This window comes from Ylistrum balloti, unplaced genomic scaffold, assembly GCF_031769215.1.
Source record: "Ylistrum balloti isolate Yb309-2 unplaced genomic scaffold, AGI_CSIRO_Ybal_v1 Utg370028, whole genome shotgun sequence".
In the NCBI taxonomy this organism is placed as follows: Eukaryota; Metazoa; Mollusca; class Bivalvia; order Pectinida; family Pectinidae; genus Ylistrum; species Ylistrum balloti.
Genome location: NW_026782092.1, coordinates 937,688 through 952,513, shown reverse-complemented (window position 1 = coordinate 952,513; position 14,826 = coordinate 937,688). Strand labels below are relative to the sequence as shown.

The following is a 14,826-nucleotide window of genomic DNA, read 5'->3' as shown; positions in this document are numbered from 1 at the left end:
TATGGAGTAGTCTATTCTGTATCCAAATATTATTACAGTATGGGTTAGTCTATTCTGTATCCAAATATTATTACAGTATGGGTTAGTCTATTCTGTATCCAAATATTATTACAGTATGGGTTAGTCTATTCTGTATCCAAATATTATTACAGTATGGAGTAGTCTATTCTGTATCCAAATATTATTACAGTATGGAATAGTCTATTCTGTATCCAAATATTATCACACTATAGCATAGTCTATTCTGTATCCAAATATTATTACAGTATGGGTTAGTCTATTCTGTATCCAAATATTATTACAGTATGGAATAGTCTATTCTGTATCCCATATTATTACAGTATGGAATAGTCTATTCTGTATCCAAATATTATTACAGTATGGAATAGTCTATTCTGTATCCAAATATTATTACAGTATGGGCTAGTCTATTTTGTATCCAAATATTATTGCAATATAGAATAGTCTATTCTGTATCCCATATTATTACAATATAGAATAGTCTATTCTGTATCCCATATTATTACAGTATGGAATAGTCTATTCTGTATTCAGATTTTAATTAGCACGAACTTGTGTAGAAATTACAAGTAATTTAGTAACCTTGAATGAAAGTTGTAGATTATTTACCATCATGTAATATATGTAAAAAAAAACTTATGAAATCTATGATAATTATAGATTTTGATATAGAAGTATTGTAACATTTATACTTTACATTATAGACTGACTGTAAAACAGTCATTAGTTTTATATACATGTGTATTCACTTGTTTACACTTCCTTACTTACAATATAAAAAACAACAATCAAATGGAGTATGTTTGATTGTAAAACAAATATTCATGTTATCAAATTTCACAATGTGCAATGAAATGAATATTCCTTAAATTTTGTGGTGAATTATTTATTTCCACTATTACTGAAAAATCGGGAAATTAAACACCATTAAGAATGCCGTTCAGTGTTTGTTGAGGTATTGTAATTTTTTCATTATTTTTTTTTCAAGGATGAAATGAAATCGTGAAAAATAAGATACTTTGAACAAAAAACTGATAAGAAAATTATTTAGAGTCATAACTTTCATGGAAAATAAATATATGTTGCAAAAATTTAACCATTGAAAGAAACATGCTCCTGGTAAATACCATGTATTTCAAATTTTTAATGTCGGAATTCAAAATAAAGAGAATCCACTATGTTTCAAGAATTTGCAAATAGTTACAATTGTATTATTAAATGAATTAATTTTTGTTCTTAGAAAATTCTTCATGGAACTGTTGATTGTTTGTCTTCTCTTATGCAGTTTGTAGTTAAAGGTTCTGTGTGTGTAAGTGATTACCAAAAATGTGGTTGTCAAGTTGATGGATGCATCAGAATTACAATAGTCTGTTGAATCTGCTTCTACAGAATGAATTTCACTCTAAAAGTCGTGGCCATTTTGATTTTGGAAAATGTGTTTGTTAATTTGAATCCCTGGAACTGACATTTTCCCAGCTACATGTACATGATATACCCTGTGTAACTTTCTATGCCTCAAATTATCGCATTTAATGCTGCATCTTACAGTCAGAGTGAATATTGATTTCAGACAGGAAGACCTGTCAGTTTGTGTAGGTAGGAAACTATACTCAATCCTGAAATGAAATATGTTTTGTGTTATTTTGAAATGGAAAACCTTGGAGAGGATTTTGTGCTTATAGATATATATATATATATATATATATATATGTGCATTCATTTCGAAAGAAAGTGTCACTATTAATCTTGAAATATGGCTAATACAGTCACATCAGACCAGTTTCTGGTTGTCTTCCTTTGTAATAGAAGTACATTCCCCTTCCTTACTATGATATAAGAACTTGTAAGGAAATGAATTTAAATTACAATAAAATTGTTAAAAGGGTAATTAAAGACTGAAAATTTGATTGTAAACAAGACATTTCTTTGAAGAAACCATCTTAACATTTCTTAATTTATTAACAATGTCTTCTAGATTTATAGATGTTCAGATTGAGGTCTGTTATTTTATTCCAGTTGTGGTCAAATGTGTCTGGCAAAGTAAAAAAATTTTGTATCTAAAATTACATCTTTGTTGAAGAGACCATGTGCATGGTGTTCCCTTTTAAATACGATTCCAAAATATCACTTAAAATCTTAGTTTAATCTAAGTGAAATTGATTGTAATTTGTATGTTATCCATGTTATGTGTGTGTAAATAAAATTTGTATGATACAAGTTTATTTTGTTGGTTTATTGATCATATGTAACGTACACAGAATTTTATGTCAGAGTGGTACATTCCACTTTATATCAACAAGTGATAATAGATATACATTCTGCTTAATATCACATTTTAGTATGTTGCTTTTTCATTTCTTAGATATCAGCTCACTTCAAATGAGATTCTAATTTTGTGTTCAAGTCATCAACTGTAATAAACTGATTTCCAACATCCAGGTAACATATTTCATATTTTTTTCAAATGTAATTGAAATGTACAATTACATTCATGCTGTTTCTTGACTGAATTTTGTTGTTGTTGATGTGGTTTAATGTGGACACATCTATTGTGGTCAATGGCTGTGATTGGACCATTTTGGCACATGACAAGGAATTTTAACATCATACAAATTAAACTTCCTTCAATATGACAATTTCTTTATATATAAATAGTAGAAATTTTCAACATATAAACATATCATGTCTGTTAACAAATCTGCTGAAGAGAAAACTGTCTTATTCAATGTTTTGTCTGACTTATGATTCCAACATTTTTATTAATCTGACCCCTCTGTATTTTGACCTGTCTATTGCAAAAAGTTATAAACTGGCAATACCTCTACCTGTTTAATCTGGTCTACTAGGACTCTAATATTTTGACATCCTGTCTATTACATACTATTTACATCTCATTTATGATATTCCAGCAGTGTAATATGACCAATTACATCTGGTGAAGTTCCCAGAAGCATTGTTCAACCCTCCATGCCAATGGCAGTTTTTGTTTAACATTAAACTGAGAAATGGTCTGGTCTGTGCTATTGTGGATGTATTCTTGGGCAAGCCACCCTAATTGCTCTGAAGGACATGTGATGGGCCTCCTGTATGTTGTTCATGTGGTAAATCCAGCAATGAACCAATTTTGCAAATATGCTGGTTTCACAGGGATTTCATAATTTTGGTACAATTCCATGTAGGTTTGAAAAATAAGCATTGCATTTTTCTGTAATATCATGAATCAGAAAAAGCAGTTGATATAAAGACTGTGTACAAAACAATCAGATCCCTTGCACTATATGAGGTACTGTAAAATGAGGTCTAACAATGAATTTGTAAGGTCTAGAAAAACAAATTTATTTGATTTTAGAAGAAATTGCCAAAGGTTTGTCACAAAAATTCCAACTATCTCCATCCCTTCATATCAATTTATTTGTTAAATACAGGCTTATATATACATACAGTACCATAGAAAAACAATAAGTTGTAACACAATTCACAGGAATTCATGATGAGATTGAACTACTAAGTGTCAAAGGCAACATGTACAAATCTGGTCCCAATATGTACATGCAAAAAGGCACATGGGCACCAACTGTTCATGGATAATTGTTAACTAAACATCAACTACTCCTGTGAAATAAAAAAGTATAAACATTTGAAACAAAGATCATTTGTAATATTCTTGCAACTGTAACAATGCATGGATCACTTATGAAGTATGATTGATCCTAAGAAGAGAAAACTTTCCAGCATTGCAAAAATGTTGAAGTTCTAAACAACTAAAACTAAACCATCGTTATTTGTCTCCATGATACATGTACATGTAGTCATCATGGTCTAGGTAATTCTGTCACCATGACAATCACTTAACATAAGCGTCTCCTTGGCAACCATCAGATCCAAAGCATTACTATCACTATGGCAACCACTGGAACTGAAGCATTACTGTCACTATGGAAACCACTGGAACTGAAGCATTACTGTCACTATGAAAACCACTTGAATTGAAGTATTATTGTTACCATGGAAACCACTTGAACTGAAGTATCACTGCCACCATGGTAACTACCAGTTTGTCACAGAGGTTAAAAATCAAAGGATTTCATTGCCATAGTAATCCAACCCAGAATTAAAATCTTATGTTGACATGCATGGCTATCATCAGAACTGAAGCTTCTCTGTCAATGTTCAGGGTCATCTACATCTTCATCAGGAGCGCACTGCAAAAATGTAGGATTATCATCAATCTATACCTTTCAGCTAAATTATAGAGAATCTTACTGTACAGGAATTTTTTAAATACCACATGTAAGCTCCTTTGGATATCAATATTTTGTCACACAGATTTTCAATTTCAGTCACATTGATATCAACCTTACTTGTACTTACATAATATTCAACGAAGCAGACCTGACCATCATCGTTCTTGATCATGTACTGGAGAGACAGAAAGCCACGGTTGTCTGTTCGGATAGACACCCTTGTAGACAGTGTCAATGCCTTCACAGAGGGTTTTAGAAGTGAGATCTTGTACCTAGAAACACAGCAAATAGTTCATGACACTTTTACCCCAAAACTTACGTTTACCATTCAAATGACAATACCAAATACATTCATATGTAATGTATGACATCACATGATAAAAAATTCACATAAAAAATGCCAACATGTATTACATGTTGTTTACTGGTACAAGTAAGTGTATAGGGGTTAAATTATTTTTGATGTCAGGATGTTTTTTTATAAATTTCATTCTGCTAGGGATATTCACCAAACTTACAATGCCCAAAACAATTTTGAAATGGCTAGAGTAAAAGGATAGTCATGTGGAACTCTACCTGTTGGTTTGTGTTTGTGTACATAAAAAGGACTCCACCATATCTGAATCTTTTGGAAAATCAGACTGAAAAATAGATAATATTCACAAATATCTATATACCTGTAAATGTAATACAACAGGTTGTTTTTGCAAAGTTTTATAAAATACAAATGAGCAAGATTTTAACAGTACCTTCATTTTGGTTTACTGATAAAATTGTTCTGCTTTAGTCTTCCCAAGATCACTGCTCTATTGTGTCATATACGTATTTTATAGACGGAATAATATGGTATATTATATGTTACAACAAATATAATGTATGAGGACCCTGTTCTAGATCACAAAATAAGTAATGTAACAATTAGGTATTGTTTTGGAAATAAGATTTAAATTACTGTAGTTGGAATTTCATGAAACAACATTCACATATTGCTTGAAATAGTAACCTGAAACATCCTTGAATGACTCTGGCTGTTAATAAGACGAAAAACAGTAATGAACTGTCAACCAAACATGAAATAGTAAAACATTCATGTCTTTGTGTTAAATGAAACACTTCATGAGTTTATTCCACAAATAACAAAATTTCAGTTATATAACTGTGATGCGGACAAAATAAGAAATCAGTATTAAGTTATGAGCCGGGACCTGATAATCTGTGGTATATAACACTTACATGGGTGCTACCAGCATTTCCGAATGTTGAGAGTCTGAAGTATGGCTGGTCTGGAGACAGAAGGATCTGTAGAATGTCACTAGTCATATCTAACTCACTGAATGCTTCCTTCAGACACTCTGACTGTAATGATAATGTAAATAAATACAATATCAATCATCAATGTAGCTCTTTTATTTCTATCGATCATAATAATTATTTTGGGGTGAGGTTTGGGAGTCTGAAACTTTAGAAACTGTAACTGGACTTGTAACTATCTCAAGAGACAAAAAACTTAAAAAATTGACAAACATTTTGCACTTTAAATGTAGTTTAAATAACAAGGAAATACACACTTTAAATCATCTACAATATTCTAAAAAGAAGCAAAATCCAACCAAAATATAAAAACACTGACAATAATAAACTTTACGATTTTTTTTTCTAATTTCAAATTTTGAAACCTACCCAGTCAGGTTCTTAATATAGAACCCATACTGGCATAATGGTGTGGAGTACATAGCAGTTATATTTTTGTGATCTAAAGATAGTTTAAAATATAAATAAAAACTGTACAGACCCTATTTCACACCACCATACATTACATACAACTTTGTAATGTACATACAGTACCTTCATGATCATTTTGTTAAGGACATTTGTACTGCTAAAGTTGAAATCTAGAACTTCATCAGGTTCCAAAGTCTTAATGCTGCAATCGGTCAATACTCCATCTTCTTCTAACCTAAACAGAGTTTTTGATACTATTATCATAATTTCCAAAGAAAAAATATATCAATGTACATATGTTGTTAGGTTTTGAATTATTGACATTTTTAAAAGTAAATTTTTCAATTGTCTTTCACTTTTGTCACATAAAAATAATGTTCTAGGTTTTTAAGGCCAAAATGTTTTTAAAGGGAAAGCTTTCTTTTCGTTTTCAAACTAGCTACAAATAAATTCTAACTTATTTTGGTAAAACAAGAAGAATATAATATCTTTTTGTTTTCATTTTCAACCTCACAACAATCTTATATGGAAAGTAGTGATATTAATTTGTTGAAATTTAATGCTATGTAACAACAAGCAAAGTACATATAGAGCAACCTACATAAGGATGAGCGGACATCCATAGCCACCATAACACATCTTCAGTGTGGTGGTCATCCCAGGTACCTGACTGGTCCCAAATATGGTCAGGCATTCCTGAGGTATAAATTCATAGAAATAAATACACATCTAATAGATAGATTCTATCATCAATTTTTTTTTAAATGAGGAATGAATTAACTGGAATCTTTAAATCCATTAACAAAGGCATATTTTGAACAAGGTGATATTTTGGCACATTTTTTCAAAGTTTTGTAAAAAGTTGCCAATTTAGTGCAATCTTATTTTAGTTATTTCCACAGTGAAATAATGTGCTAAAATAGGACTGCTCAAATTGCAATTTCTGTGTGTTAATTGTTTACATAGGAAATATGTTTGTGTAAATAAATTTAAGAGTCCCAAATTAAGTACATTTACAGCACATCATATTAGTTGTTCAGGTAATTTGTTTTCCCTATAGAGAAATATTGATATCAATCTATCTTATCTGTATGATCAGCTTGTACTACAATTATTACAGTGAAAATCACACTCAATTCAATTCAATATGCTTATAATTTAAGCCATATCACTTATAAGGTACAATTCACAATATTAACATGTTAAAAGGTGTAATGATGTACAGGAAAGTGACTATAGTATAAGTAATCGTATCGTCCATAAACAAACGCAAAAAAGTGATATTACTTAAGTGACTGAGGGAGCTTCTCAGAACAAAATCTTATATATTTACCAAGATAACACAGATCTTTTACATTGTTAACACTGAGCAATTGAACAAGTTTGAATACACTGGGACGACAAAAGTAAGTATAAAGTGAAACTCATCCTCAATATCATTAGTATTACATGATGTACAAACTATTTTGACCTTGCTACATTCTTATATCTTCCAATTTCAATATTAAGCTTACGAAAACTGAGAGGAATACATGAAATACTACTCTTATACCCTGATCGATAGTTTTTTTCAGGTAATATTGCAGCCCAAAATTACTCACTAATAATACTGTCAGGTTGATTTTGAATGTGATCTGATCCTCCCTGATGTGGTATTCATGGAACAGTCCCTCCTGGATGAAGGCGTTGGCTTGGACACATTTTGCGTCCTCTACAGTTACCTTTAAACCCATGGCACTGGCAAACACAGTGGCAGACTGTGGGCATGAAGATTATTTCAAATGTAATTATTTTGTTAAGTGACTAATTGGCAAGCATTTAACAATGAATGCAATGGCCCGATCTATTTCCGATCTTCACAAACTAAAGCCTAAACACATCCCATATGGGAAACTAGTTCATATGTAACTGATTCCACACCAGAATCAGTTCAGACGCTATAATACATTGTAATGCAGTATAAAAAACGGCCTTTTTCTTCAGTGGTACATCAATCACTGTAGCTACATGCAACTAAAGATAATGCAAATTTCGATATTGCATCATAATGTAAGACAATTTTCGACTCGTGCACATCTCCGTGTCTTGTACTCGTGATCTTCAGCACCCAATCGAGTAGGCCATGCATTATGAGGATGGTGTAAATTCAACTAGTCAAGTGTAAGTAAAACTGATCTATTTTTGGAATGGTATACTTATGCCTACACTTCCAGCTGATTGTGAGACAAGAATGGTGGATGAAGAAAGTCAAAATTGATTTAGCCAATAAAACAGAAGCAGGGTAAATACGCGACCATATCGTTACATGGCGCAGCATTCACTGTACGTATGTATACATCTTACCTCCTTAAAGTGAATAGCTTTGAGGATATTGGACACGTTTTTGGCATTGTCAATTTTTGCCAGTAAGATATAGTGGCTGTCTTGGTCATCTCGCTGAGTCGACAGCGCCATTTCACATGGCATCGCAGGTTAAAATAGAAAAGATCGCATCACATTTAGTTCTACTTCTCACGAATTGCCGGATAACCCGCCATTTGTTTGGAAATGAGAAACTTGCCTCCTTTCTCAAAAGATTTCTACTATCACGAGTTAGTTCCCTTGAGCCATGTTTTGAAGCACGTTCTGAAGTTATTGGAAAGGAAAACGACTATTCTTTACAAGGGAAACTTTTTGAGGGAAAAGTGGTAATGTTGTGAGCTCTAATCATTAAATAGTTTATTTTTTTTGCCGTTTGGCGGACAACTTGACAAGATCAGAATTCTTGGTATACATAGAAGTACTTCACCAGTCAGGCAAACGTTATATGTGCTAGTGTTAGAGATTAAGTAGAGCTAAAAAAAAGTATTAAACTACCCCATGTATCTCTTTCGTCCATCTAGGACCCGTCAGTGTTGTTATTAATGTCAATTGTTGAAACTTTACCACAGTGTATTAAGAGACGGCTGATCCACACGAGGACATATCAGTTTATTGTATGTAGAGATAGTCTATGACTCCGTCAGGCTTGGTTTTAACATTTGTTCCATCCAATTTTTTATTCCGTTTATTTTACTAAAGTCAAGTTAAGTAGAAGATATCTAATGACAGCTGTTTAGACAGGTTTTTGTTGTTAAAGAAAGTGCCTCTATGGATGATAGCCAATAAGAGGAAGCTACTGAAATTGTCTTCACTCTCCTTCAAAAATAATTAATTTCGGAAAGGTTTTAGAAATAGTTTCTCGTGTCCTGATGGTAATTTATTATAGAAGTCTCAAAAGTTGACAGAGATATCTTGCCTATGTTTCCAATTTTGTTTTGTTTTAAAAATTAAAAATGAATTTCAAGTCTTCTTTTTGCTACGATGTACTATAAAAACGCAAGTTTATGACGTTCTATAAATAGGCTTTAATGAAATATTAAGTAATTGCATACAATGCGACGTTTATGGTGATTGACAACGCGACAATGCGACAAATCCTACGCGCCAACTCGACAGTGCGACATGAAAATTTGACAATAGTACTCTGTCAGCGCGACATATTGTTTTGGTCGCGTTGTCGCGTTGGCGGAATACTTTTGTCACATTGTCGCCTCCTTTCACTATATATTGATATGAAAGATAGAGAATTTCTAAGATTGGAAATATGAATAAATCTTTATCACACTCCATTTTATTTACATCAGTCTATTTTTTTCTTTCGTTTTTTCTTTTTAACATTTTCATTACTATTTTTATTTATTTATTTATTCTTTGCATTCGTAGTGACAGTGTTGACAGAAGAAATAATACGTTGGGAGTATACAGGTTTATTAAGATTTATTTTAATTACCTTTCGCGTATTTACTTAAAACGATTCTTTTCGCATAGAAAGATATTCTATTTTATAAAATTTTCTGTCCAACGAAGTTTGGCATTTAAAATAACATTAAGCATATCTTCGATGTGACCTAACAATGATATAGATCACTTCGAATATCCGTCCCCGCTCAATGTTAATATTTCTCTATCAGGTCGATGTAATAAGAAGTTGGACGTAATCACAGGTCCTTAATTTTTACATTTTTGTGAGTAAGATTCTCAGTAAAGCAAGACAATGTCCCCCTATTTTGTCTGTTGTTAAATTTCTTTATGTCGCAATACCGTTCAGTGTCCACATAAACAATGAAACACAAAACAACAGACAAACAAAAAAAAACAAAAAAACAAAAAACATATTTCTAATATCTTAATAAACGCATTCAAACATGTAAACCTATTATGAATCCTTTCAATTTGAATTGCAATATTTGTTAAATAATACATATGTTTGTTTTCTTTGTCGAAAATGACAACAATATGACACGACTTCAAATAAACAAACAACACTTTAAAAACAAGAAAAAGTTATATTTACCAGCATATCAATATTGAAAAAGAATTTAAAAAAAGAAAATATGATTTCAAAATGGGACTGATCTTGAAGTTTAATTTTCGGTCGGGCCGAAAAGTCTTTCGTCAACGTGTGTTGAATTATCCCTTATATCATTACAAACTGAATAGAAACATCTGACAAATTAGTTATGTAAGGCACTCTGTGATACAAAACACGTATTACATGTCATACATGGGGTAGTAGATATGTTCTACATGATATATTTGGGATCAAATTTATTTTGAATGCAAATTTTATGCAAATATTGAACGTTTGAATGCAAATTTTATGCAAATATTGAACGTTTGAATGCACATTTTATGCAAATATTGATCGTTTGAATGCAAATTTAATCGCATGCAACGCAATCTAAGTTGTGTAATTTGTGCGAGAGCGATACATTAAACGCCTGTGTATAGTTTCCAATATACAGAACTTTCAGGTACAAATAATTCTATTTGTGAAACAAATATATGGAATGTTTGATACCTTTTTTGTCACACGTGACATGTGTTGGTATAACAACACTGGGCTAATACTAAGCAGAAAGATGTGATTTATAAGTCTAGAAATAAACACGATAAAATGGCGCCGTTATGAGGTAAATATATTCATGAGAAATGCTGATAAAATTTTGAAAAAAGGAACACGATTTTAGATGCTTACCCAGCCAATGGTGTATGCAGTAATTTGATATTTAGGGCTTGTTATATATATACAAATGATTTTCGTGCAAGTGGTAGATAAACTCCCAAAACCGGGTTTCAAGAGATGCAGGTTTACGCGGGTTCATTACAGAGAAGTTTCATGGTCGTCTTAATGACTTCATTGTGAACTATTCTAGTTCATTTTTTCAATTTGAAGTAAGATGTGTTTGATGCTCATTAGCATGCATTGTATGTTCGTCTTTGTTAACATTGTTTTCATTTGGGTGTGTTAGTTTGCCAGGTGTTCACCTCGATAGCAAGAATAATTTCAGTCGGGATCCCGTTGTAGCAGCTGGTGATATCATCACTGAACAACATACAGGAGGCGCGACACATATCATCAAGAGGATTAAGGATAACGTTCCTTATCCAAAAACACATTATTTATTGGAAACATGACATTACTTACTCGGATTGATCAATGGCGGAGATGAAGTAGAAGACGCTTACCCTTCAGGAACTCTGGATTTATAAACAACACTTCACACGTGAACACATTCCTAAAAACAGTTCAATTTGTTTTTACAGTGCTCTTATTTTGATAACGTGAAATTACTTTGATAAACCTACATTTATTTGGCAGTTGATGAAGCTGGTGACGACCCTATTTTCTGTTCTCTTGTCATCGTAAGATTCTTTGTCGAGACATTTTTCCAATTTTCACAACTCTCTAGTCTCTTCTATTGAGATATAAGTATCTTAACTTATAAAACGCGCTGCTGATATTAACTAAAAATAAGTTCTGTTACTATTTCAATTGATCTGTTTATTTTGATTTAGTTGTAAGGTTGATATCAACTCGCCTATCTAACATACAAACATACAGCTTCATCACATGGTACTGTACATTGTTAAATATGCGGACACTAGATATGATACCCACGGTGTAGATACTTTGAACATCGCTCTTGTTGATAAGTCAATGTTTTATCACGCAAATCTTTTTAAAAAATGCAAAGAGGCGTAGGGTTTAAAGACGATAACACCTCGTTCTCATATCTATAATTATAAATTGGCCAACTATTTGTCTAACTAGGTGATGATAGTAACACCAATCTCTAGTTTCAGAGACACAGTATGTCTATATATAAATATTTGCTGTCAAAAGCACTGTTAAGTTGGTAGTTTTAAAGCTATCAGGGATACGTACTTCTGAATAAAACACAGCATACCGTACATTTATGTTGACTTCCTGACTACTCTTAATCCATGAATTTCTTTGTCTATGAAAAACAAGAAAATACGAACATGTCAACATAGACATAATCCAAACTCAGAGTCTATAAAACTAGGGCAAAACATGAACAAAAGAAAGAAGACTCCTGAAAAGTACAATGAGAATAAGACCATGTGTTCCGGAAGAGTAAGCGCCATCTGCTTCATCGACAGCATTGGTCAATCCGAGTAAGTAATGTCACATTCTCAAATGAGATCTAGGTATAAAACAACGAAACCAACAGGCAAACTAACGAGCATTAAACTCGTCCAGTTTCTCATCACACAAAGAAATAGAATATTTCTCAATCAGATCACTATGACAACCATAAAACTTCCTCATAATTTTTATCAGTATGCATCTTTCGCAACTTTGTGTTACGAATTTGTTCGTCATTTGGCGAAAATCATGATAATAGGAACAGGCCCTAGCAGATCGAATCAACTGCGACATGTAAACATCAAAGGTTGGGGACGTGGGGATGTTCGGAATTGATGAACATGAAGTTATGATTAGATAAATAGTGACTTTGACCATAGTACTGTTAAATTTCGTGAGCTAGATTTATCAACGAAATTAAGTGCCAACGATTTTTTTAAAATCATGAGATTTGGACCCATTGAAAATACGATTTTACTCCAAATAAGACGAAGAGGGAAAAAGTGAATCTTGTGATTACCTTTACAATAATTTAATGTTTTTATTCTGTTTTATTTATATATTACAATTTCACATAATTATACAGAAACAGCCATCCTACAATATAATATTTATCATATGTGATACTGTATGACAATGTTGGAATGTGTAACATAACCGTAATATTCATACAAAGGGGTCCGAGGTTATTCAACAAATCGACACCAATTAATTAAAAAATAAAAAAAAAACGGATTAAAAGACCCTGTTGGAATCACATACACCAAAGCAGTGTAGAGAATTTAAATACAAGTGTAAGTAGGACATATGCAATACCACAACTACATCACATTAGTACAAATGACATTAGTTGTCCGAATTAAATCGATCATTAATTATCTTAATAAATTTTACGTGATATCAATTCATCATTAGTAACATAATTAAATAAAGTGATAAATTTAAATGTACTGGGTCTTTCGAAATAATATCTATATTTCTTTCTTTCTATTAACTAATATTTGTTGGTCACTACAATTAAATAAATAATGAAACTCATCTCAAAGTTGATGAATATTTCAAAGGTTACAAATTCTATTCTCTCTAGGTACATTATTCCATCTGCCGATTTCAACAGCTAATTTTGAATTACAAGTTCTAAATTTACAATAAACCTTATACAATCTGGGGAGGAGATCCAGCAAATATTTCTCTAGAACCAGTTCATGTTTGTAAATTCTATCATTTGTCCCTTTTTGGGTATTGAAAACATCCTTTTTCCAAATAAATGAAAGTATTTTTGTAAGTAAGGAAGATCATTTTTTTCTGGCAAGGTATATAAATGACTTGTTGGAATTCGAAGATATTAAGTAAATCACATTCTTCAAAGATGTTTTGATACAATTAGACCACTGTGTATTATAATAATTAGTTATCTGATACAGTTTACGACTAAACTTGTTATTTTTTGAAGATTCTATCAATTTGCCCAAAATCCGACCATACGTACTTTGATATTAATACTCAATGGAATCTCTACACAGAAAATAACAGGAATTCATTACCAAATATAACAGAATAAAGACACGGTTAACATGCACTTACTATGAAACGCAAGAGTGGTCAAAACTCATCAGACCGTAACGGACCTAACAACGTTTATATTAAAAAGGATAAGATGAACACTACTTTCGGGAGCATTGTTTATGTGACAACCAAAGCTTGACAGAAAAATCACACTTTGCTTCTTTAATCACGGTTTTGTTTATATATATATATATACAATAAGGAAAAACTTAATCGCGGTGCTTCAAACCTAATCAATTCAATATACAATGATTTTAAGAATATCAACGAATCAGAACGTAAGTTTAAGTCAGATAGTACATTTTGTAAATTATGGTAATAAATTTCGGCCTTCACATCCGTTTAACTAATCGTATGTAATCATTTTTACATTATATCTTTATGCATCATGGGGTTGGTGTATTGAACGTATGTAAAACAGATCCGCTATATCAGAACCAATTAGCTTCAATATCTCACCATATTTCAACTTTTTCGAGAAAATATTGCTACGAAGTTTGTTATTTTTAAAAACACGTGTTTTATTGGTTTCATTGAATTTGATGTGAGACTACTAGAAGAATTCTTCACTAATATACAAATGTCATGACATATACTTTTTTTCTGTATTTGACTTTTATTTCAAGAATCGTGTAACTAAACTAATTAATTACCCTCTGTTTCATAAGAAGGTAGGCCAAATCTAAACTACGATTTCGTTAAATCCTTTGCCCCCTGCCAGTTAATATTTGTCAATGGTGGCGGATTTTTCTATGCAATGCAAGTTGCATATATTAGGTATAACAAAAATTGACTTTA

At 31.8% G+C, this 14,826-nt stretch overlaps 1 protein-coding gene across 1 annotated transcript; it reads right to left on the bottom strand.

Annotated features, from left to right (window-relative positions):
* Positions 1-3,423: 3,423 nt before the first annotated feature.
* On the bottom strand, positions 3,424-8,466 carry LOC132548836 (cell cycle checkpoint protein RAD1-like). The gene is made up of 8 exons (XM_060212730.1): positions 8,331-8,466; positions 7,589-7,744; positions 6,589-6,683; positions 6,111-6,222; positions 5,499-5,621; positions 4,842-4,906; positions 4,393-4,537; positions 3,424-4,223 (listed from the first exon to the last, which is right to left on the bottom strand). The coding sequence occupies exons 1-8, from the start codon at positions 8,451-8,453 to the stop codon at positions 4,185-4,187; spliced, it is 858 nt and encodes a 285-aa protein (XP_060068713.1). The 5' UTR covers positions 8,454-8,466; the 3' UTR covers positions 3,424-4,184.
* Positions 8,467-14,826: the final 6,360 nt, after the last annotated feature.

What these genes read in the sequence shown, in the direction of transcription:
- LOC132548836 (XM_060212730.1), bottom strand. Translation starts at nt 8,453, where the DNA reads ATGCCATGTGAAATGGCGCTGTCGACTCAGCGAGATGACCAAGACAGC. An exon ending in GAAATGCTGGTAGCACCCAT is followed by an intron (nt 4,907 to 5,498) that starts GTAAGTGTTATA and finishes TCTATTTTTCAG; the next exon opens with TCTGATTTTCCAAAAGATTC. An exon ending in TCTGCTTCGTTGAATATTAT is followed by an intron (nt 4,224 to 4,392) that starts GTAAGTACAAGT and finishes ACATTTTTGCAG; the next exon opens with TGCGCTCCTGATGAAGATGT.